General features: G+C 44.6%; 1 protein-coding gene across 4 annotated transcripts in view; it reads left to right on the top strand.

Annotated features, from left to right (window-relative positions):
* LOC130293382 (cathepsin D-like) overlaps positions 1–23,899 on the top strand; it is a 69,939-nt gene that overhangs the window by 31,752 nt on the left and 14,288 nt on the right. For all 4 annotated transcript variants that reach the window (XM_056542003.1, XM_056542000.1, XM_056541999.1 and 1 more), the window contains exons 2-5: positions 5,413–5,569; positions 6,299–6,422; positions 8,365–8,483; positions 19,552–19,751. In XM_056542003.1, coding sequence (XP_056397978.1) covers positions 5,413–5,569; positions 6,299–6,422; positions 8,365–8,483; positions 19,552–19,751 — 600 coding nt within the window. The remainder of the gene's footprint in view (positions 1–5,412; positions 5,570–6,298; positions 6,423–8,364; positions 8,484–19,551; positions 19,752–23,899) is intronic.

Below are 23,899 nucleotides of genomic sequence, written 5' to 3'. Positions count from 1 at the left end.
TTTACATTCACATTACATGCAGTCATGTTTAATATGCACACTGCTTAAAGGGGCTCTTTAAGCATCTTATCCCCTATCCTAAGGATAGGGGATAAGATGCCTGATCGCGGGGGTACCGCCGCTGGGGACCCCCGTGATCTTCCATGCCGCACCTCTTTAGAATCAGCCCCCAGAGCGTGCTCGCTCCAGGTCTGATTACTGGAGATCACGGGGACGGATCATAGTGATGTCTAGGCTAAGTAGTAGTGTTGCTCGCGAATATTCTAATACTACTGTGTGAGACTGGTGTGCCAATTTTCGCATATGCTAATTTTCGCATATGCGAATTTTCCCTTATGCTAATTTTTGTTTATGCAAATTTTCGCATACGTTAATTTTCGCACACGCAGATATTCGCATATGCGAAAATAATACGATAATATTACGAATATGCGAATATTCGCGAATATGACGAATATTCGTCCATATATTCGCGAATATTCGCGAATTCGAATATGGCCTATGCCGCTCAACACTACTAAGTAGTCAAGTGGGTGGTCCTACTCAGTGATTGACAGCTCTCTCTATATGCAGATGTATACATAGTTATCTGTTAATCACTGGTTAGGATCTCCACTACTTCGCTCAGAATGATCAGAGATTTACATGGAGCTTTCCCCCTATTTGTGTGTCAGGAACCGGACTGGAAGCGGGTAGTGGATCCTCTGTGTTAGTGAGGCGATGGCGTGGGCCGTATCAGGGGACCGGTTCTAAGAAGTTACTGGTTTTCACAAGAGCCCACCGCAAGGCGGGATGGACTTGCTGCGGCGGTAACTCCCAGGTCGTATCCCCCGATAGCGACTCGACCTCCCTAACAGCTGAGAGAGGCATAGTACACAAGGACAAAGCGAAGGCAAGGTCGCACGTAGCAAGAGGTCAAGGCAGACGGCAAAGGTTCGTAGTCAGGGGCAACAGCAAGGGTCTGGATACACAGGCTTGGGAACACACAGAACGCTTTCTCAGGGCACTAGGGCAACAAGATCCGGCAAGGACAGGAAGGGTGAGTGGGTTTATATACTTTTCACAGTAATTGGAACAGATTGGGCCAGGCACCAATTACTGGTGCACTGGCCCTTTAAATCTGAGAAATCCGGCACGCGCGTGCCATAGAGAGCGGGACCGCGCACGCCGGGGCTGAGCAGACAGAGGACGGGGCAGGTAATCAGAACGGGATGCGACCTGCGGGTGGGCACGTCCTGCCGCGTGGATTGCATCCCCGCCGGGGGAATCAGAGCAGCGCTCCCGGTCAGCGAGTCTGACCAGGGCGCTGCAGGAAAGAGATGAACGCCACGAGCGCTCCAGGGGAGGAAAGGGACCCGGAGCGCTCGGCGTTACATTGTGTATAAGGAAAGATCTCTCTATAATGGCTGATGGGGCGGGTACTCTGTGTCTTGAAGCCCAATTCTCAGATTGTTTTAAAGCTATGATTCTTCTGAATCACTGCAGCATTTCAGAGTGACTTTTATAGACCATTATAATAATGACCTGTCCTTGTTTTCTGCTGCTTTTGGTTCAGGCAGCATGAAACTAATGACAGATTCCCTTTAACCCCTTAACGACAATGGATGTAAATGTACGTCATGGTGCGGTGGTACTTAACGCACCATGACGTACATTTATGCTCCGCCATGACCGCGAGCACCAGACTGGTGGTCACGTCTTGCACGGCAGGTCCTGGCTGCTATCAGCAGCCAGGGACCTGCCAGAAATGACGGACATCGCGATCGCGTGGATGTCCGCCATTAACCCCTCAGATGCCATGATCAATACAGATCACGGCATCTGCGGCAGTGCAGTACTTTAAATAAATGATCGGATTGGGATCCGATCATCCATCATGGCGGCTGGAGGTCCCCTCACCTGCCTCCCCCCGTCTCCAGGGGTCTTCTGCTTTGGTCTGAGATCGAGCAGACCAGAGCAGAAGATCGCCAATAACACTGATCAGTACTATGCACTATGCATAGCACTGAACAGTATTAGCAATCAAATAAATTGTAATAAATAGTCCCCTATGGGGACTATTAAAGTGTAAAAAAGAAAAGAAATTTTTTTTTTAAGTAAAAAAATTTGGAAAATCCCCTCCCCCAATAAAAATGTAAATGATCCGTTTTTCCCATTTTACCCCCAAAAAACATATTTGGTGTCGCCACGTGTGTAAAATTCTGAACTATCAAAATATATTGTTAATTATCCCGTACGGTGAACGGCGTAAACATAAAAAAAAATCCAAAATTGCTAATTTTTTGTCACATTTTATTCCAAATTTTTTTTATAAAAAAACTTATAAAAAGAAAATATAAGCAAAAGTGGTACTGATAAAAACTAAAGATCACAGCGCAAAAAAAATGAGCCCTCATACCGCGCCATATACGGAAAAATTAGAAAGTTATAGGTGGTCAAAATAGGGCAACTTCAAAGATACTAATTTTGTTAAAATAGTTTGAGATTTTTCTAAGGCGGTACAATTATAAAAAGGCATACAACATGTGTATCATTTTAATCGTATTGACCCACAGAATTAAAAAAAATATATAATTTTTACCATAAAGTGTACAGCATGAAAACAAAACCTTCCAAAATTTGCTAAATTGCGCTTTTCTTTTCAATTTTCCCACATAAATAATATATTTTTGGTTGTGCCGCACATTTTATGGTAAACTAAGTGATGTCATTACAAAAATAAAATTGGTGATGCCAAAAAACAAGCCCTCATATGGGTCTGTGAATGGAAATATAAAAGAGTTATGATTTTTAGAAGGTAAGGAGATAAAAAGAGCAAAAATAAAATTGGCCTGGTCCTTAAAGGGGTACTCCGGTGGAAATTATTATTATTTTTTTTAATCAACTTTTACCAGAAAGTTAAACAGATTTGTAAGTTACTTCTATTAAAAAATCTTAACCCTCCCAGTACTTATTAGCTGCTGAATACTACAGAGCAAATTATTTTCTTTTTGGAACACAGAGCTCTCTGTTGACATCTCTGTCCATTTTAAGAACTGTCCAGAGTAGGAGAAAATCCCCATAGCAAACATATGCTGCTCTGGACAGTTTCGAAAAATGGACAGAGATGTCAGCAGAGAGCACTGTGCTTGTGATGTTAGCAGAGAGCACTGTGTTCCAAAAAGAAAAGCATTTTCTCTGTAGTATTCTGCAGCTAATAAGTACTGGAAGGATTAAGATTTCTTAATAGAAGTAATTCACAAATCTGTTTAACTTTTGGCACCAGTTGATTTTAAAAAATAAAGTTTTCCACTGGAGTACCTCTTTAAGGGGTTAAAAAAAAACAACAACTCAACATTTTGTCCAGGGACCCAGGGTCAGACATCAAGCTCAGCTACTTCCGAATAAGTGTCTTTGATTTGTCCATTGCCCTATAGACAGGGGACACATTGCTTTATAATCAAAACAAATGGGAGTCCAGTGAGGACACAACAGCTTTCCATTTACCATATACATTAGATATGCATTCTGTATTATTTATAATGCAGTCAGTTTAAAAGACGTACTTCTTACATTGGGACATCATCTCTTACAAATATTTGGCAAGAGACTGTAAAGGTATAAATAAAACCTTTCTAGCTGGTGCAATATAAGTACATAATAAAAGTAAAGCAGCAAAAGAACTTCAGAAGAGACCAGGAATTTAGATGGCGCTGGACAGGAACCGGACTTTCCCCGAGATAAAGTAGCCTGTACCTTTATTGACCAACATGCCTCGCGTTTTGCTGTGCACGCGCAGTGTTACGTTACGCGCTCCGGCCGCACACACGGGCCGTGAGCGCATGGTCCCCTTACCTGCTGCTGCCGACGGGGCTGGGACTCACATCGCGGGATGTGCCCGAATGTGAGCCTCAGTCCATCACTCACCAGGTGTTTTTCCTGCCCCCGCCTCTGCCTCTCTGCTCCGGGGCATGTGTCCCCGTTCCCCAGGGCACGCGCCGGAGCTTTAAGATTTAAAGGGCCAGTGCCCTCATTAGTGTAATCCACCTGTGGCTCATTGATGAATTCCTCCACCCTCCTCACTTCCCTGCCGGATCTTTGTTGCCTTGAGCCTGAGAGAAAGCATTCTTGTTACTGCCTTGCCATGTATCTGATCCTTTGCTCCGTGACCTGACCTTGCTCTTTGCCACCTGCCTACTGACCATTTGCTACGTTCCTGACCATGCTACTGTGCAGCCTGCCCTGACCTTCTGCTATCCTGACTACGAGCTGCCTTATCCCTCCTGTGCCTCGCATCTCCTCAGCCGCTTGTGTGATTGAGCCATGCCAGGGGTAGCGACCTGGGTGCTGCCGGCCAGTGCCCTCATTAGTATAATCCACCTGTGGCTCATTGATGAATTCCTCCACCCTCCTCACTTCCCTGCCAGATCTTTGTTGCCTTGAGCCTGAGAGAAAGCATTCCTGTTACTGCCTTACAATGCATCTGATCCTTTGCTCCGTGACCTGACCTTGCTCTTTGCCACCTGCCTACTGACCATTTACTACGTTCCTGACCATGCTACTGTGCCACCTGCCCTGACCTTCTGCTATCCTGACTATGAGCTGCCTCATCCCTCCTGTGCCTCGCATCTCCTCAGCCGCTTGTGTGGTTGAGTCATGCCAGGGCTAGCGACCTGGGTGCCGCTCGCCGCAGCAAGTCCATCTCCCTTTGCGGTGGGCTCTGGTGAAAACTAGCGACACTTTAGACTCTGCTCCCTGGTACGGTCCGAGTCATCTGCCTCACAGGTCCAGCGGATCCACATCCACCAGGGTTCCTGTCTTCTGAAACGTGAGTGTTACACGCAGCTTCATCAGGCAAGCTGGGCATGCGTTTACCCATAGCCATACACATTGCCATAACTATTAAATTAACTTTTCCTTATAAATTGTTCAAAAGTACATGCATACACTCCTAGGTGACCTTACAGCTTTTTTCTTTTTTCCAAAAATGTGCTTATCTGTAGTTTCTATAATGGCCTATGTAGACTTGACTGGAGATTTGGTCAATCATGGCATCTTATCAGCAGCATCATATAATGCATAGAACTAGGTCTAACATCAGTCTAATGTAGTGTTTCTCAACCAGGGTACCTCCAGCTGTTGCAAAACTACAACTCCCAGCATGCCCAGACAGCCGTTGGCTGGAGGTGCTCTGGTTGGGAAACACTGGTATAGTATATGATGCAACATTCCAGGAGTTAGAGGATTGGTTGGATAAATACTGGTCATTGCATGGTTGGTATTTTTTTTTTAATATAAAAATACCGGCAGGGTGGTCAAAATATCAGCCGTGCCGGTAAAATACTGGCCATGTGGCAACCCTAGGCATCGCATACACCTTTGTTCCCCATGTGCTTCTCCCAGAAGTAATTCACAGATTTCTTTGTGTTTCAGGATTCCCCTCAGGAAGTTCCAGTCCATTAGACACACACTGACTGACCTTCTGACCAGAGGGGCGCTAAAGAGTCAACTCATTGAAAATAAAGTGGTGAACCAAAGCCCAGTCTATCGCTTGGGGCCAATCCCTGAAAAACTCACTAACTACTTAGACGTGAGTATGAAGGTTGTGATAAAGGACTGAGTAGACTGATCATAAGTTTTGGATAGACAGGGCTCAGCTGTACTCCTACAGCATTTGGGCTTACATACCAGAAGCTCGTCTCATCCATCGGAATCCTGGTTATGTATATTTTTCATTGGCCTCCTCAATTGTCATTGGTACAGATGGAAATCAACTGCCCTGCAATGATATGAACTCAGCTACATTTTTAAAGCCCCTAAAAACATAATCCCTTTCCACAGTACAGGGGATGTATGTTTGATCACTAGTGGTCCAGCCACTGGGACCCTTTGCGATCTCCAAAATGGGACTCTCCTTTCTACATGAAGTTGTGGGTCGGCATGCACTTCATGCATTGTCTATAGAAGCGATGGAGATACCAAAGTACAGCGCTTGGGTATTTCAGGAGATCGGACACTGTAAAGGGAACCTGTCAGCAGATTTTACCATATATAGCGCATAGCAACACTTTATATATGGTAAAATCTTCTTTCTCATCATCCCCGGGAGACGTTTCTACCCACAGGGATGGTGAGGATATGAAGTTAGAAAGTTTCCCCTGCCAGCCCTGTAAGTAGTCTTCTAGATGAGGTACTGCGTAACATATAACAGTTTATTTTTTATTTTTTTGTGGGATCTGATAGGTACACTTTAAATATTATGTATGTACGATGTTCTGGGAAAGGTCCCTTCTCACTACTCTTTTCTTGTATCTCACAGGCCCAGTACTATGGTGAGATCACCATCGGAACACCACCTCAGAAATTTACTGTCATCTTTGATACCGGCTCCTCCAACCTTTGGGTCCCCTCCGTCCATTGCTCCTTCTTTGACATAGCTTGCTGTGAGTAATAAAACAAACATGACTGCCACCCGCAGCACCTCCATGTCACATTAAACATCTTAATTCTCTCGAAAGGAAACCACTCAGAGGGCTTTATTTATTAATGAATTATCTATTTACAGAGCTTCATCATGGCCATCATTTCTCTTTAGAAATAAATATGGTCCCGCAAGGCCAATTACACCCGATCCTGGTCCAGAAATACTTTGGAGGTTCTCACCTTCATATAAGTTACTGTTCTGAGGATACAGTAGATTATTATTATTTATTTTCAGGCCTGCACGAGGAATAGATCATCAGACAGAGCAACGGGGAACACTTCACAGGGCGAGCACAGGCTTCAAGCCGGGATGCGGCCTTTGTATCTCTCCTCTTCTGATCTATGGCTGTTTAGATATATATGGCTTCAGATACTATCCGTGGGTTCATTTAAATTCTATTTCAATGGTGCAGTCGCTGCAAAAAGAAAAATGTACTGAAGGAAACACAGGATATCAAAGCACTTAAATGGTTTAGCACTCTGTTTTAAATCCTTCTTAGCAAGCTATACAATGAAGATTCAGTCAAGAGGCAGAAATGAGATTGCTTCCTTTAGGAGGAAATGACAGGCGTTACTAACCTTCCACTCTCTCCTCCCTCGAAAAATGGACTAACATCCTCAAATATTCATGCCAGCCTAATGTAATGTATTAGGAGCAAAAAAAATGAAGAACACAACGCTATAAGGCTAGGATTCCACTTGTTTTTTTTTCTGCCAGTTTTTGGAAAACTGCCACTGCAGTTTTTGAGCCAAAGTCAGAAGTGGATCCATAAGGGAGGAGAAGTGTAAGTCCTTCCTTTATATGTCCTATTCCTTTTGAATCCACTTCTGGCTTTGGCTCAAAAACTGCAGTGGCCAAAAACTACCAGAAAAAAAAACAAGTGGAATCCTAGCCTTATAGTGTTGAGCAGCATAGGTCATATTCGAATTCGCGATATTTCGCGAATATATGGACCAATATTCGTCATATATTAGCTAAATTTGCATATTCATAATTTTCGCGTTTTACTTTCACACACACAAAAATTTTCACATGCGCAAAATTTGCATATGCGAACATTTGCATAATCGCAAATTCGCATATGCGAAAATTAACATCAGCGAAAATACGCATATACAAAAATTAGCATATGCAAATTTTGCGCATATGCGAAAATTCGTACGCCGGTCTCACACAGTAGTATTAGAGCCTTCTTTACACCACACAAGCTGGAAGCAGAGAGGGATGATCACTGTGATGTGTACTGTGAAAAAAAAAAAAAAAAAAAGTCATTACGAAAATATAGTACTACAATGCGCGAATATTCGCGAGCAACACTAAACGCTAAGGCCTTTCTGCAGACACATAGGAGCAGCGACGCATTGGGTGGTCTAAATGTAGATTCAGCTTCCACATTATTCAGTTTTAGAGGGTCTATGCATAGTAAGGGAATATATAGATATGGGGGGGAGTATTTATCAAAGGATTTATGTGTTTTTTTTCACGTAACTTTGGCGCAATACTTTGGCGCAGTGTCTTTTTTGCGCCAAAGATTGGCACTGCAGGAGGCTGCCTGACAGGACAGCAAGGGTACATGGTAACACTTCCCGTACTGGGCCACCGCAGCTGTAATACACCTATAAAGACCATAAAACCATATGAAACTGCATAGAACCGTATACACATGTGGTTTAATACAGTTCTCACTACAATACTATACAAAAACCGTATACGAATATACAGTTTTGAGACAAAAACATTATAGGACCTGTTTATTAGGTTTGGCAAAAAAAACATACTGTACCGTAACTGCTAAATAAGGTTTTATAATTTTATAATATAAAATCATGTATGGTCGCCGTATACATAAACCGTTATATGAATACACCCTTAATAATGTTACTTCTTTTTCTACATTGTAGGGTTTCACAGAAAGTATAATTCTGGGACCTCCAGCACTTACAAAAGGAATGATACAACCTTTTCAATACAGTACGGGAGCGGAAGCCTCAGTGGATTCTTAAGCCAGGATACAGTCACAGTAAGTATTCCAAAAGTCTTCATTTAAAAAAATAATAATAATCTCATAAATCCACTTGCAGCTCATGCTGTGATTGGCAGGGCTACAGCAGGGCGGGGTCAAGGTTGGTTGAGGTCCCTTGGCAAATAATGTATCCCCTCCCTCCCAATAAAGACATACAGAACATACAGCGGGTCCCAAAAAATCCTGAAATGGCACAATGGGACAATAAAGTGGCATGGGGGGGGGGGGGGGGGAATTAAATGGCATGGGGGGTAATTAAATTGCACAGAGTGGACTATCTCTAAAAGCTGTGGCAAAATGTTTGTGAGAGCAGATGGGATTGGACGCACATGGTGCAGGAGCGAGCGGTCGTGGAACACACACATTGCTTAACTGGGATTTAAAGGGGTACTGCAGTGGAAAACTATTTTTTTTTCTTCAAATCAACTGGTGCCAGAAAGTTAATCAGAACAGTAAATTACTTGTATTTAAAAATCTTAATCCTTCCAGTACTTATCAGCTGCTGTATGCTCCAGAAGAAGTTGTGTAGTTCTTTTCAGTCTGACCAGTGTTCTCTCTGCTGCCATTTCTGTCCATGTCAGGAACTGCATAGACGTAACTTGTGTAGACGTTACTTGTCTGGGGTAAAGGAAATATGTTAGGACAAAAACACATAAATCAAGGACAACATATTTCATATGCAAATATATTTATTCAAGTAAAACATAAGTTTCGTATAACAACTGTTGGGGGCCAGTGGTGTTTACATATACATAGAAAGATAGTGTAGATGGGATCACGGATGGTCAGGGGAAGACTAGTCTTTCCCTATATAGTGGCCCTGCCTAGTGGTACTGCAGGTCCCCTGTCCTTGTGACCTGGGCCTACACTGGAACCTCCTAGTGACCCTAGGTTACAAAGGGGACAATCAGTCCTAGTACTGTATCGCTAAGGAACAGTTGAGCTTGGCCCATATCCCATATGATACATACAGAATTAGACATACATGTGGTAAAATACAGTACAATATCTAGACCCGAAGGTTGTATCCAGGGGTATATAGAAGTATTCACTTTACAGACCCACAGTTATATGTGTTGGATAACTGCAGGTACAAATATGCATTTGACAGAGATAGCATTAATCCAACGCGTTTCGCTAATCCGTGTGGCTACAGATAGCTCATCAGGGATTATAGTTAGCGAATACTGTAAACATAGGGTCATGAGGGACCACACATGGGGTAAAAGTGCATAATCACATGTAAATGAAGCAATGTACAGTGGATATACTTATATGATGATATACTGAAAGTGACACACTGCTCTGGACAGCTGCGTACAGGTGGCAATCTAGAATAGAAGATACATAGGAAGGTGTTATGTCTGTCTACTTACTACAATTTGTAGGTATATGGGGGGGAAACTGCTGAAAGGTAGAGATTACCTTAAGTCCGGGTGCTTGATGACACCTGTCTATGTGGTGAGGGGAGTCTCCACTCCGACGTAGAATAAGTAGATAGGATCTAAAACAATAACCGGGTGTCTAGATTAAATAGTTTATTTAGTAGGTTTTGGCTGAGAGGTGGGGGGTGGGGGGGGGGGGGGGAAGGAGAGAGAGAGAGGGGAGAGAGGAGGAGGAGGAGGGGGGGGGAGGGAAGAGGGGATAGATAGTAGTAAGCATATGTTACCTTTTGCATGGGTATGCCCGTTTGATAGGGTTAGATGTCGAGGATGATCGTCATACGGGAGCGACAGGGTCTAGGTATAAATAATATGCGATGAGGAGGAGGGTGGGAATAGGGGGCAGGAGAGGGGGGGGGGAGAGGAGGGAGGAGGGGGGGAGGGAGGGATAGTGGGGGACCAGGAAGGGAGGAGAGAGTAAAGGGGGGGTGTGGGTGGAGATGGTGAAAGTGTAGCTCCCACCAAGTTATATACAATCTAATATGTCCCTACCTAGTAGTAATCTAGCCCTAACACCCTACCTGGCTTTAAAAACATTTTAAATTGCTTTAATAGAGCAGATTTAGTGCTTCTAAATCTGCTCTATCAAGCAGGGCAGGAAGCAGCGCTTCCCAGCAGGCACGACGTCACTGATGCCTTGCTGGGCGCTTGCTTCCGCCCTCAGATCATCTATGCAGCGCTCCTGTCAGGAGCGCGGATAGATGATCTGCCAATAGCACGGCAGGCAGCTCCGGGGTCTCCTCCTCCCTGTTTAGCTGTGCATGTGCTATCCAGGGAGGAGGAGTAGAGGAGCAACGCCGGCCTGCCGTGCACGATATTACAGCCGAGACCCGGCTAATATAAGACCTCAGATCAGACTTACCCATCCGGAGGATCAGCGCAGCAATGAGTGCTCGCGCTGCCTCTGGACAGGGTAACGGGGGCGGGCGGGGCCGCGCGCAAGGCCAGTGTTGCTGGCCAATGCGCGCAGCCCCAGCTATCAGCATGCTCGCTCTTGCCTGTTTGATTGACAGGCGGGAGCGAGCACAGCAGTGCCTGAATTACGACTCATTGCCAGGCTTAAATGAGTCGAAATTCAGTGGTGACGTCACTGCTGAATGCATTCGGCCACTAGGAAGGCGACCCCTAGTGGCCGAATTTAAAAGTGGTTTTAAACTTGTTTAAAATCACTTTTTTTAATTAAAGTATATTAGAGATATGTTGCAGTACTTAAGTACTACAACATATCAATTTTTGTACTTCATGACAGTGCCCATTTAAGTGATGGGGTACGTAGAGGTAGGTATAGGTCGTACCTGATGACGGGATCAAACAGGTGCGTGATATAGTCCGGTCTGGGGGCCCCCAGAGGGGAGTTTAGGAAGGAGGGTGATGTCCAGATTATGTATTCCCGGAGAAATGGGAGGGATCGGATGAAGGAATCGGGATGGGTGAATATGTCCTAATGGCGAGAGAACAATAAAAAGGGTGAGATCAGTGGTTCTGAACGGTAACCATAGCAGACACATAACTTGGTGTGAAGCATATCCCTGATTGAGCCTTATGATGCGGAGGGGGGGGAGGGGCAGAGGAGGGAAGGTGAGGGTGGCCGTGTTAGGGGTGGGGTATAATGACCTCTAAGGTGCGGGTGGAGGGGAGAGGGTGGTGTGTATATCCCGCTATACATGACATACCAATGTAGGTAATTATAATGTTGCTTATAGTTATGCAGTTAATAATTGGTGGGGCTGTCTGCGGGATGTGATACTGGATAGGGAAAATGGGAAATATCTCCTTGGGTTAGTGCCAGCATTGGTAAAGCCGAGAGGGACAAATTGTATGTAGGTATAATTTGCTAGGTATTAATAATGAGGCAGTACCGATGTGGAAGGGATGTATATCAACAAATGGGGTGGCATGCATGTTGGATGATGATATACTAGTTATATGGTGTGAATGGAGAGTAAGAATGGGACAATATAGATGTGGAGGGGATAATTCTAAAGGATACAGTGGTGGCAAACATGTGGGTGATGTTATACATGTAGCATGGTATGAATGTGGGATAGTATGGGGCAGTACATATATGGAAGGGACCTATGGGGTTAGGAGGCTGTACGCCGGGGGGGGGGGGGGGAGGGGGGAAAAGTCTCTCAGGTTACATCGATTATATGTCAGGAACTGTCCAGAGTGCAAGCAAGTCCCCATAGCAAACCTCTCCTGCTCTGGACAGTTCCTGATACGGACAGAAATGGCAGCAGAGAGCACTGTGGTCAGACTGAAAAGAACTACACAGCTTCCTCTGTGGCATACAGCAGCTGATAAGTACTGGAAGGATTAAGATTTTTAAATGGAAGTGTGGTAGAGGGTGTGATGGGGGAAGATAGAATGGACCTAGGGGCAGATGGCATTAACCCCTTGTGTTCGTGACACCAGGGCGTGGTTTATAATCAATACCACCCGAAGGTATAACGCTGGATCCTGGGCTAGGCACGGGGGGGAAATAATGACTCCGACGCCAAGTTACGGAACAACGGCAGCTTTACTGAGTTAGACAGGTGGAATAGTCTATACAGCTTAGCTAGGCCCACGGAGGTGACCAGTGACTTGCTGGCTTGCTGGGACTTGTAGTGGACTGGGACAATTTGGATGCAGGCCACACTGATTGAAGACAGGTTGACTTTGACTGACTATACCCCGTTTGTAGATTACCAGGCTTTGACTTGACCTGTGGGGCAATGGACTTGAGAATCTGTGGCTGCTTGACTGACTTGAGGCCTCCTCTGGACTCCAGACACCTAGGACTTGACAGCACTGGACCTCAGCAAAGACTTAACTTGAAATCAAGAGAGCGAGCTAGCTCCACCCAGGGCTTTTATGGGGGAGACTAGGAGGAGTCCCATAGGTCACCTTAAGGTCACATGGTCACTGATACCTCACTGGGTTACAATCACATGACACTGGTTCTTAATGCTACTGTCCAAATTATCCCAGTCCCCTACAAGTCCCAGCAAGCCCTAAGTTCTCTCAAGTCACTGGTCACCTCGATGGGCCTGGCTAACCTGTATAGACTATTCCACCTGTCTAACTCAGTAAAGCTGCCGTTGTTCCTTAACTTGGCGTCGGAGTCATTATTTCCCCTGGTGCCTAGCCCAGGATCCAGCGTTAAACCTTCGGGTGGTATTGATTATAAACCATGCCCTGGCGTCACGAATGGATAACATATATATACAAGTGAATACAGAAGGGGAACAGGTGCAGTGGGCCCAGGGGGACAATGCAGGGAGGCTGCCTGACAGGGCATCTACAGGGGTACAACTCCTGTACCAGGCCACCACAGAAATGATTTACAAATCTGTTTAACTTTCTGGCACCAGTTGATTTGAAAAATTTACCCTTTAATGGTAAGAAATTCAGAGGGATTGAGATTAAGAAAATAATACTGCCCAGGGCTCTAACACAGCGGCATTTAGAAACCACAAGCAACATATCAAACATGCAGTCTATATATTGAATTGCATATAAATAAAATAAAGCATAAAACAATTCAGTGATAACCATCATCACATTCAGCGTACTAGGACAATATAGCTTGCAATGGAGCAGATGCCAGGCAGACATCTAGTCAGATGAAAAGCCAGGAGAATGGAGTCTCAACCCTTTCTTGCGACTGTCGCTGTTGCGGCCTCTTGGGGGTTGCAATGCAATCCCATTCAGTTGGCCTTGGCCTTGACACAGCATGATCATTGCATTGCAACATGGCATTTTTTTTGGTTGAGCAACCCCTGTCATAAGCAGAATCGCTGTATAACCACAATTGTTTTGCGGATGCCCCTAGGTAGTTGAGTCCTTGGGTTTTGGCCTATTTTGCTGTTTCTCTATTCCAACATTTAGTTAAGTTTTTTACATTGCTACACACTAGAACACATTTGCACATTGGTCTGGTATGCAAATAATTCCAAAAGTAACATGAACACCTTCCAGCTTTTAAAGGGGTATTCCGGGCAAAAATGTTTTATCCCCTATCCTTTGGATGTCTGGTCGCGGGTGACCCGCTGCTGGGACCCCCCGCGATCTCCCTGTAGCACCCGCATTCTATGCAGGGACTGCATCTCTAGTTTCGGAAACCTCCGGGTTTCCGGGACTGGGGACGTGACGTCACGCCACGCCCCCTCCATTCATGTCTATGGGAGGGGGCGTGATGGCCGTCACGCCCCCTCCCATAGACATGAATGGAGGGGGCGTGGCGTGACGTTAGGTCCCTAGTCCTGGAAAACCGGAGGTTTCCGAAACTGGAGATTCAACACCCGCATAGAATGCGGGTGCTACAGGGAGATCGCGGGGGGTCCCAGCAGTGGGTCACTCCCCCTCCTTTCATGTCTATGGGAGGGGGCGTGACGGCCGTCACGCCCCCTCCCATAAACATGAATGGAGGGGCCGTGGCGTGACGTCACGTCCCTAGTCCCGAAAACCCGGAGGTTTCCGAAACTGGAGATTCAACACCCGCATAGAATGCGGGTTGTCACATTTTTTTGCCCAGAATACCCCTTTAAGCCCCTAAAGAACTGTATGCCAGCTAAATAACATCTAATGCAATGGTCATCGTGTTATAGGGATTTATAGGAATTATTTGGAAACCTTCTACAGAGTGACTGGGCTTTTGAAGAGTATATGTAAAATTTACTACATAGAATTCACGACTAAACGTAACAGCTCTGTTCCGCTGCTGGAGGGCCACGGTTATTGTGCATTGGAGGCAATGGGCCCTTAGGGTGACAGCGCTGTTTCGGCACAAATCTGACCACTAGTGCGATGCCTGGGAGCGCTCTCTTCTGTGGTGAGCATCAGCTTCCCATAATTAAATAAAGATGGATATTTTTCCTGAGTCTGAGGTGGTGAAAATTACGATAGTCATCTGCCTGGCATGCATTATTAATTTTAATCATTATGCTATGGTTTAGTAGCTCCTGACTGAAACCTAGCTTGATATGTTGTTTTCTGGCCAAGGTTGTGTCTTCTGTTGAGAAGGGATGTAACACCTGGTATACTGGGTGAAGGAGGTGGTGTCATTGTCCTGGTACCAGCCTGTGGTGGCCAATCTACAGTAACTTACAATCATGCATTGGTAACTTGTGTTCCTCATACATTTAAAGGGTATCTCTCATCAAAAAAAAACTTTTGATATATTATAGATTAATGTATGCAGAATAACTTTACAATTGCATGTTATTAAAAAATATGCTTCTTTCTATTTAATTTTCCACTTTGAAGAAATGACCACTAGGGGTCTCCCTACCAGTCCTGGCAGCAAGCATTTCAGACTCATGCTGGAGTCCTAAACACTACGAGCTGCCAGTCTGCTTTGTTCACAAAGGAGAACACTCAGAGCTGCCAGCCTGCTTTGTTCACAGCCTGTTTGGCTGTGAACAAAGCAGGCTGGCAGCTCTGAGTGTTTAGGACTCCAGCATGAGTCAGAAATGCTTGCTGACAGGACTGATCGGGAAAAATACAATAGAAAGAAGCACATTTTTCATTAACATGCTATTGGAAAGTTATTCAACATTCATTAATCTAAAATATATCAAAAGTTTATTTGATGAGAGGTACCCTTTAAATGGCTTGACTGGATGGGATTTTAGATACATCCCTTCCCCTCTAAACTTACTCCCAACCGATTATAGCCCCTTTTTCCCCAAAAAGGACACCGACACAAGTTGTGGAAAAATTGGGCCGTGTGGCCCATTTATTTAACAAACAAATAAATAACAGTTAAATGTGTTATACATATAAACATAACCAAAGTTCACTGGAGAGCACTCCCCTCCCCCAATCAGACTTGTGCACCATGCTCTTACCCCTGGCCGCGACCACCTGGCCCAGGGGCACCCAGATAATCTTCTGCACCATCCTTCAAACTCCTGAGGCCCAGAACCACCACCAGGAGGCCCAATTGAACAATCTCAAACATTTATTTTTTAAACTACTACCTCCCCCGTGACCCTTTCACATGCCACACCACCTATCGCAACCCAACCAACCAAACAACAATACCATAGGGTGGGTGGGTGGTACCTTCTTCCTGCTTCCACACGCCGACTGGTGAGTACCCTCCCCCATAGCAACCCCTTATATACACTCCCCCCTCCCCTCCAGATGACCTCCCTGTCACCCCACTTTCAAGCCACCTGCTGCCGGTAAATTAACCCCTTATACCCCCATTACCTTGCCATCCCTCCTGCAACCCAAACTACCCCTTATTCCATATGGAAGGGCCACTAAAACCCCCGTCATGGCGCCACTACGCCAGGGGTTCCCCCCGCTCCGTTTGATCCCAATATTGTCACCTTTACAGAAATAAAAGTTCCAGTCGAGAAGAGTCCCTTAAAGAGTACCTCTCATCAAAATATTTTTTTAATATTTTATAGTTTATTATATATAAAACAATTTACTAATAGGGTTCTATTAAAAAAAAATGTATTCTTCTATGTATTTTTTTTGTGTTTAAACTTTTGGCCACTTTTGGTGATTTTGGACTCACATCGTCCTGGCGGCTGAGTCCCAAATCTGATACTCAGCTGAGTATCAGCGAAATCTGATACTCAGGCGGGAGCGAGCGCTGTGCGCGCATCCCTGCCAGGCGCGCTCCTGACTCTGCTGGCCAGCGGCATCTCAGGCTCCTCCCGCTGACAAGGAGAGCTGATGTGAGGTGGATTTTTCAAACCCATGCAAAAGTTGGACCGCGGTCCGACTTTTGCATGGGTTTGAAAAATCCACCTCACACCGTCCCTGCCCTGCACTCCTGTAGTGGAGTACCTATTTAAAGGGGTACTCCCATGGAAAACTTTTTTTTTTTTTTAAATCAACTGGTGCCAGAAAGTTAAACAGATTTGTAAATCACTTGTATTAAAAAATCTTAATCCTTCCAGTACTTTTTAGGGGCTGTATACTAAAGAGAAATGCATTTCCTCTGATGTCATGACCACAGTGCTCTCTGCTGACCTCTTCTGTCCATTTTGGGAACTGTCCAGAGCAGGAAAAAATCCCCATAGCAAACATATGCTGCTCTGGACAGATCCTAAAATGGACAGCAGAGGTCAGCAGAGAGCACTGTGGTCATGACATCAGAGGAAATGCATTTCTTTTTTTGGATTTCTCTTTAGTATACAGCCCCTAAAAAGTACTGGAAGGATAACGATTTTTTAATACAAGTGATTTACAAATCTGTTTAACTTTCTGGCACCAGTTGATTTAAAAAAAAAAAAAGTTTTCCACGGGAGTACCCCTTTAATAATGCTAGTCAGAAGGTCATAGTATGGTCCCAATATCATCTAGTGCATAAATTATTCCACTATCAATTAAGTAAAACAATAAATATAGCTTTTGCCAATAATCAATTACCAATATATTGTATTTCCCTGGTATATACTATACGGCTCCATAAGTTCTCTTGCTACATGTTTATTCTGCATAATGTACTAGACTGGAATTTAGCTGCTTTGTTCTATGCCAAAGACTGGAGACAAGGTAAACTGTTCTAGTTGATTCGGAAACAGACTTAAAGGGATACTCCGTTGCTAGACATCTTTTGGATAGAGGATAAAATGTCTGATCGCGGTGGTCCCTCAACTTGGACCACGCGATCTCTGTGCCACGCGCTCCCCCTCCATTCATGTCTATGGGAGGGGGCGTGATGGCCATCACGCCCCCTCCCATAGACATGAATGGAGGGGATGTAGCATGATGTCACGAGGGGGCGTACGTGACGTCATGACCACTGCTCCTGGAACCCAGCATTCTTTCAGAACTCCGGATGCTGCGTGGAGATTGCGGGGGTCCCAGCAGAGGGTCCCCCACGATCAGACATCTTATCCCCTATCCTTTTGGATAGGGGATAAGATGTTTATCAGAGAAGTATCCCTTTAAAGCTGAAGAAAATATAATTCCCTGCTATTTTGATTATATGTGGATTATGCATCATTTATGCTAATTTATTAAAGGGGTATTCCAGGCAAAAACTTTTTTTTTATATATCAACTGGCTCCGGAAAGTTAAACAGATTTGTAAATTACTTCTATAAAAAAATCTTAATCCTTCCAATAGTTATTAGCTTCTGAAGTTGAGTTGCTGTTTTCTGTCTAACTGCTTTCTGATGACTCACGTCCCGGGAGTTGTCCAGCTCCTATGGGGATATTTTCCCATCATGCACAGCTCCTGGGACGTGACATCATCATTGAGCAGTTAGACAGAAAACTTCAGAAGCTATTAACTATTGGAAGGATTAAGATTTTTTTAATAGAAGTAATTTACAAATCTGTTTAACTTTCCGGAGCCAGTTGATATATAAAAAAAAGTTTTTGCCTGGAATACCCCTTTAATATTAGTACATAAATTGCAAGGAGACTCCCTAATGGCAGTCAGGCAGAAATTGGCTAAAAACGGTCCAAGCATTGGGCAATGAGCCAGGTTCTCTTTTTGTCTCCTAACAGCGAAATGTCCGTACGAAATTCCACCGGAATATTCCACATGGACATTCTGGTGCAGCAGTGTCCCATTGATTTTAATGTTGTTCTGCTGCATTGTGCACATGGTGGAACATCCAGATTCTGGCGTCCACAAAAAGAATAGACGTGTCAATTCTTTCTGCGGGTTTCGCTCGGAGATGCATTGCCGCATTTGCGAGATGTCCGAGCGCCTACCAGAACATTCAAATGTGCAGAATGCCCGCCCGTGTCTTCTCTCGTGTGAACATACCTTTATATTGCACATCATTATACAGTGATCCCTCAACTTACAATGGCCTCAACATACAATAGTTTCAACATACAATAGTCTTTTCTGGACCATTGTAAGTTGAAACCAGACTCAACATACAATGACAATCTGGACAAAGACAGTCCAGATCTGTGAAACTTGTCAATGGCCGAGAGAACTGACCAATCAGAATGGGCAATTTACTGGTAAAACCCCTGTATTACTGAAGTGCATGCACTGACTGGTGTCTGGTAGCGCCCCCTACAGTACAGGGAGGTATTACATGTTCTGTACTCTTTACCTGTGCCAGGGTTAGCTGCTCCTTTGGACACCAGGTGAGGGCGGCTCCTTGTTACTTTTTTAGGACATTGCGTGTTCTGTACAGGACCCCGAAGAAGCTCCTGTCCTCTGCAAAGATCAGTGTTTCCCAAGCAGGCTGCCCCCAGCTGTTGCAAAACTACAACTCCCAGCATGCCCGGACAGCCTTTGGCTGTCCGGGCATGCTGGGAGTTGTAGTTTTGCAACAGCTGGAGGCTCCCTGCTTGGAAAACACTGACATAGACAGTGATTACAGCTCCCAGCAGATCTTTCTTACTTTTATATATAAGGATTTGCTTTATATATATTAGTTATCTATTTATTTTTCTTTAATCCTCACTTTTTCCTATTTTTGGATGACATTTTGGTGGCTTCAGAACCAATTACCAGGTTTTCACAGAGTTCTGGTCTCAACATACAATGGTTTCAACATACAATGGTCGTCCCGGAACCAATTAATATTGTAACTTGAGGGACCTCTTTATACCTGGGGAACAATGTCACAGCTGGTCCTTTGTTATTGAGGGTTGTACTCAATATACCTGATCTTTCACTATTTTTGGTCCTTTCCGCAGATTGGCGACGTACACATTTTAAACCAGACATTTGCTGAAGCAGTAAAGCAGCCGGGGTTTGTTTTCGTTGCCGCTCAGTTTGATGGCATCCTCGGCTTGGGATACCCGGGCATCTCTGTGGACGGCATCCTGCCTCTGTTCGATAACATGATGCGCCAGAAATTGGTTGATAAGAATGTCTTTTCATTTTACTTGAATAGGTGAGATATATATATATATATTTTTTTTTACTTAATATGAATATTAGTGTATCACCATTAGACTCTGCGGCAGTATGAACATGTGACTGGCCCTCCATTATTTCAGGACCCTCCATGATGGGGAGGGGGAGGGAGTCACAGAGGTCAGAATCCCCATGATCATACACTTATTGTTATTAGAGGGACAACTCCATTAAAGGGGTACTCCAGTGGAAAAAAAATTTTTTAAATCAACTTATGCCAGAAAATTAAACATTTGTAATTTGTAAATTATTATTATTTAAAAATCTTTAAAAAAAACTTCGGAATAGGAAAATTATCGTCCATACTGCCGGCAGTAAAAAAAATTAAACAGGTACATACCTTCTTTTGCTCCCCTGGTGCCTCCAGTAACCGGCTCCGGCCTCCGCCGTGATCATCTTCCTGGTTGCCGGTGGTCAGCGAATCATACTGCACTCAGCCAATTGCAGTATGACTCGCCGACCACCGGCAACCAGGAATAGGATCGCGGCGGAGGCCGGAGCCGGTTACCGGAGGCACCGGGGGAGCGAAGGAAGGTATGTACCTGTTTATTTTTTTTACTGCCGGCAGTATGGACGATAATTTTCCTATTCTGAAGTTCTCCTTTAATTCTTCCAGTACTTATCAGCTGCTGTATTCTCCACAGGAAGTTCTTTTCTTTTTGAATTTCCTTTCCAGCCTGACCACAGTGCTCTCTGCTGACACCTCTGTCCATGTCAGCAACTGTCCAGAGTAGGAGCAAATCCCCATAGCAAACCTCTCCTGCTCTGGACAGTTCCTGACACGGACAGAGGTGTCAGCAGAGAGCACTGTGGTCAGACAGAAAAGAAATTCAAAAAGACTACTATTTAAAAATCTTTAACCCTTCCAGCACATATCAGCTGCTGTATACTACAGAGAAAGTTGAGTTGTTCTTTTCTGTCTGACCACAGTGCTCTCTGTCCATGTCGGGAATTGTTCAGAGCAGGAACAAATCCCCATAGCAAACCTCTCCTGCTCTGGACAGTTCCTGACATGGACAGAGGTGTCAGTAGAGAGCACTGTGGTCAGACAGAAAAGAACTATACAACTTCTTATGGGGCTGAAAAGTACTGGAAGGATTAAGATTTTTCAAGATAAGTAATTTACAAATCTGTTTAACTTTCTGGCATCAGTTGATTAAAAAAAAAAAAACATTTTCCAGTGGAGTACCCCTTTAAGGGATGGAGATGAGCGAAATTTTGGTAAGTTTGGCTCGTCGAACTTTCAGTTTGCGGCAAATAAGTTAATGAAATCATATTACTGTGATCACACTAGGTCTCACACCTGAGACCTGCTGCAATTTTTAATTACAGGCTGGGGAAGCCGGTGGCATTGTGCTCCGCTCCCCAGCCGGCAGAGAGATTGCTATATTTCTCTGCATAGAAGTCTGACAGATCTCTCTGCCGGCCCATTAATCTCAATGAGAGGCCCGCTGCACCTGCTTCACAGATTATGGAACTTCCAACGAGGAACTTGTTCCCACTGAAAGAATGAACATGAACATAACACCCATCCGGATGAGTCTGGCCTGCAATATAGTCTATAGGGTGATGCTTAAAGGGGTACTCTGGTGAAAAACTTTTTTTTTTTTAAATCAACTGGTGCCAGAAAGTTAAACAGATTTGTAAATTACTTCTATTAAAAAATCTTAATCCTTCCTGTACTTATTAGCTGCTGAATACTACAGTGGAAATTCTTTTCCGTTTGAAACACAGAGCTGTCTGCTGACATCACGAGCACAGTGCTCTCTGCTGACATCTCTGTCCCTTTTAGGAACTGTCACGAGTAAAAGGAAATACCCCATAGCAAACATATGCTGTTCTGGAAAGTTCCTAAAATGGACAGAGATGTCAGCAGAGAGCACTGTGCTCGTGATGTCAGCAGACAGCTCTGTGTTCAAAAAGAAAATAATTTCCTCTGTAGTACTCAGCAGCTAATAAGTACAGGAAGGATTAAGATTTTTTTAATAGAAGTCATTTACAAATCTGTTTAACTTTCTGGCACCAGTTGATTTAAAAAAAAAAAAAAAAAAAAGTTTTTCACTGGAGTACCCCTTTAACTGTGAGTGCCATTGATCCACTTAAAAAATTTCAGTGGGAAAATTCCTAGCTGAATTTCCGTAGCGTGAATTGGCCCACGCAGAGATTTCCTCACCTAGAAGCGTTGCCTTAAAGGGGTACTCTGCTGCTCAGCGTTTGGAAGAAACTGTTCCGAACGCTGGAGCCGGTGTCGGGAGCTCGTGATGTCATAGCTCCACCTCCTCATGACATCACGCCTGCCCCCTCAATGCAAGTCTATGGGAGGGGGCGTGATGCTGTCACGCCCCCTCCCATAGACTTGCATTGAGGGGGCGTGGTGTGACATCGTGAGGGGGCAGGGCTATGACGTCACGAGCTCCCGGCGCCGGCTCCAGCGTTCAGAACAGTTTGTTCCAAACGCTGAGCAGCAGAGTACCCCTTTAAGGGTATTAGCGCTTACGCAGTGTATTTCACGGTGCGCAGAGGGAAATATGCTGCGTATTCTCCGATCAGCATACACAAAGGGCGCCGACATGACTGTCATGCGTATCCCCGACTCCAAACCTGACTGAACTCACAGGGCTGCGGCGGGGTAGCCCTCTGTGTATGCCGATCGGAGAATATGTAGCATACTTCCAGGTACGCAGTATATCCTTAAAGGAGATACCTGGCGAAAATGAACTTATCCCCTATGCACAGAATAGGGGATATGTAGCTGATCGCGGGGGGTCCAATCCCTGGGACCCCCATTATCACCGTGACCCGGCACTCAGTGTGGAGTGTGTGCTTTGTACATTTCTATGGGAGCGCCGAAAAGACAAGCGTATAGCACTCGGGAATCATTGGCGCTGTCATAGAAATGAATGAAGGGTGTGCTGTTTACCAGTAGACAACACATGCTCCAAGGGTCCCGTGATGGCAGGGGGTCCCAGTGCTCGGACCCCCATGATCAGCTTCTTATCCCCTATCCTGTGGATAGGGGTAAGTTTAGTTTCACCGGTATTCTCCTTAAGGGTCTATTCACATGTACAGTATTCTGTGCAGATTTGATGCGCAGGATTTGAAGCTGTGTTCAGTCATTTAGTTTGCATTAAAATCTGCAGCAGACAATCCTCCGCATCAAATCTGCACAGGATTCTGTATGTGTTAATAGACCATAAGGAAGAATACATTGCCTTACCGCAGGACCATATGGCAGCACACAAAGAACCTATGGGTTCATAATCAAGCCTATAAAGAACACCTTCTACACACTATAATATTAAAGGGGTTATCCAGGAAATTTCTTTTTTTTACAGATCAACTGGCTCCAGAAATGTAAACAGATTTGTAAATTACTTCTATTAAAAAATCTTAATCCTTTCAGTACTTATGAGCTTCTGAAGTTACGGTTGTTCTTTTCTGTCTAAGTGCTCTCTGATGACACGTGTCTCGGGAACTGCCCAATTTAGAAGAAGTTTGCTATGGGGATTTGCTTCTATACACTTCTATGGCAGGGCCAGAGATTGACGAAGGCAGCACTCCAGCCCTGCCATAGAAGTGTATGGAGGCGGCGTGTAATGGTCGAAAACGCTCGGCTCCTGCATTGAGCATGAGCGAGCCGGGTCCCCATACAAGAGATTGCAGGGGGGCCCCAGCTGTCGGACCCCCTGCGATCTAACACTTATCCCCTATGCTTAGTATAGGGGATAAGTTGTTTTTTCCCACCCATACCGGAGTTCTCCTTTAACCTCAGAAGCTCATAAGTACTGAAAGGATTAAGATTTTTTAATAGAAGTAATTTACAAATCTGTTTAACTTTCTGGAGCCAGTTGATATATAAAAAAAGTTTTTTCCTGGAATAACCCTTTAACTATTGATCAGTAAACATAAGCAATATAGTCCAGTACTTTAGGACATGAAAATTCCCTTGGTTATCTAATAGACTATTTCTGTATTCCTACTTGAAGGGGAAGTTGTAGGCGCCATTTCTTGGTCGTAGTCAATGTACCTGTTGTTCTCTGAGTCTGGGCCAGTAAGAATATAATGACGCATTGGCTGATACTAATAAGCTTGGCACCCATTCAGGGTGTTAGAGAGACACGATGC

The sequence above is a fragment of the Hyla sarda genome, chromosome 10 (genome assembly GCF_029499605.1).
Source record: "Hyla sarda isolate aHylSar1 chromosome 10, aHylSar1.hap1, whole genome shotgun sequence".
NCBI classification, from domain to species: Eukaryota; Metazoa; Chordata; class Amphibia; order Anura; family Hylidae; genus Hyla; species Hyla sarda.
The sequence above is the reverse complement of the archived record's forward strand: the minus strand, read 5'-3'. Positions and strand labels throughout refer to the sequence as shown.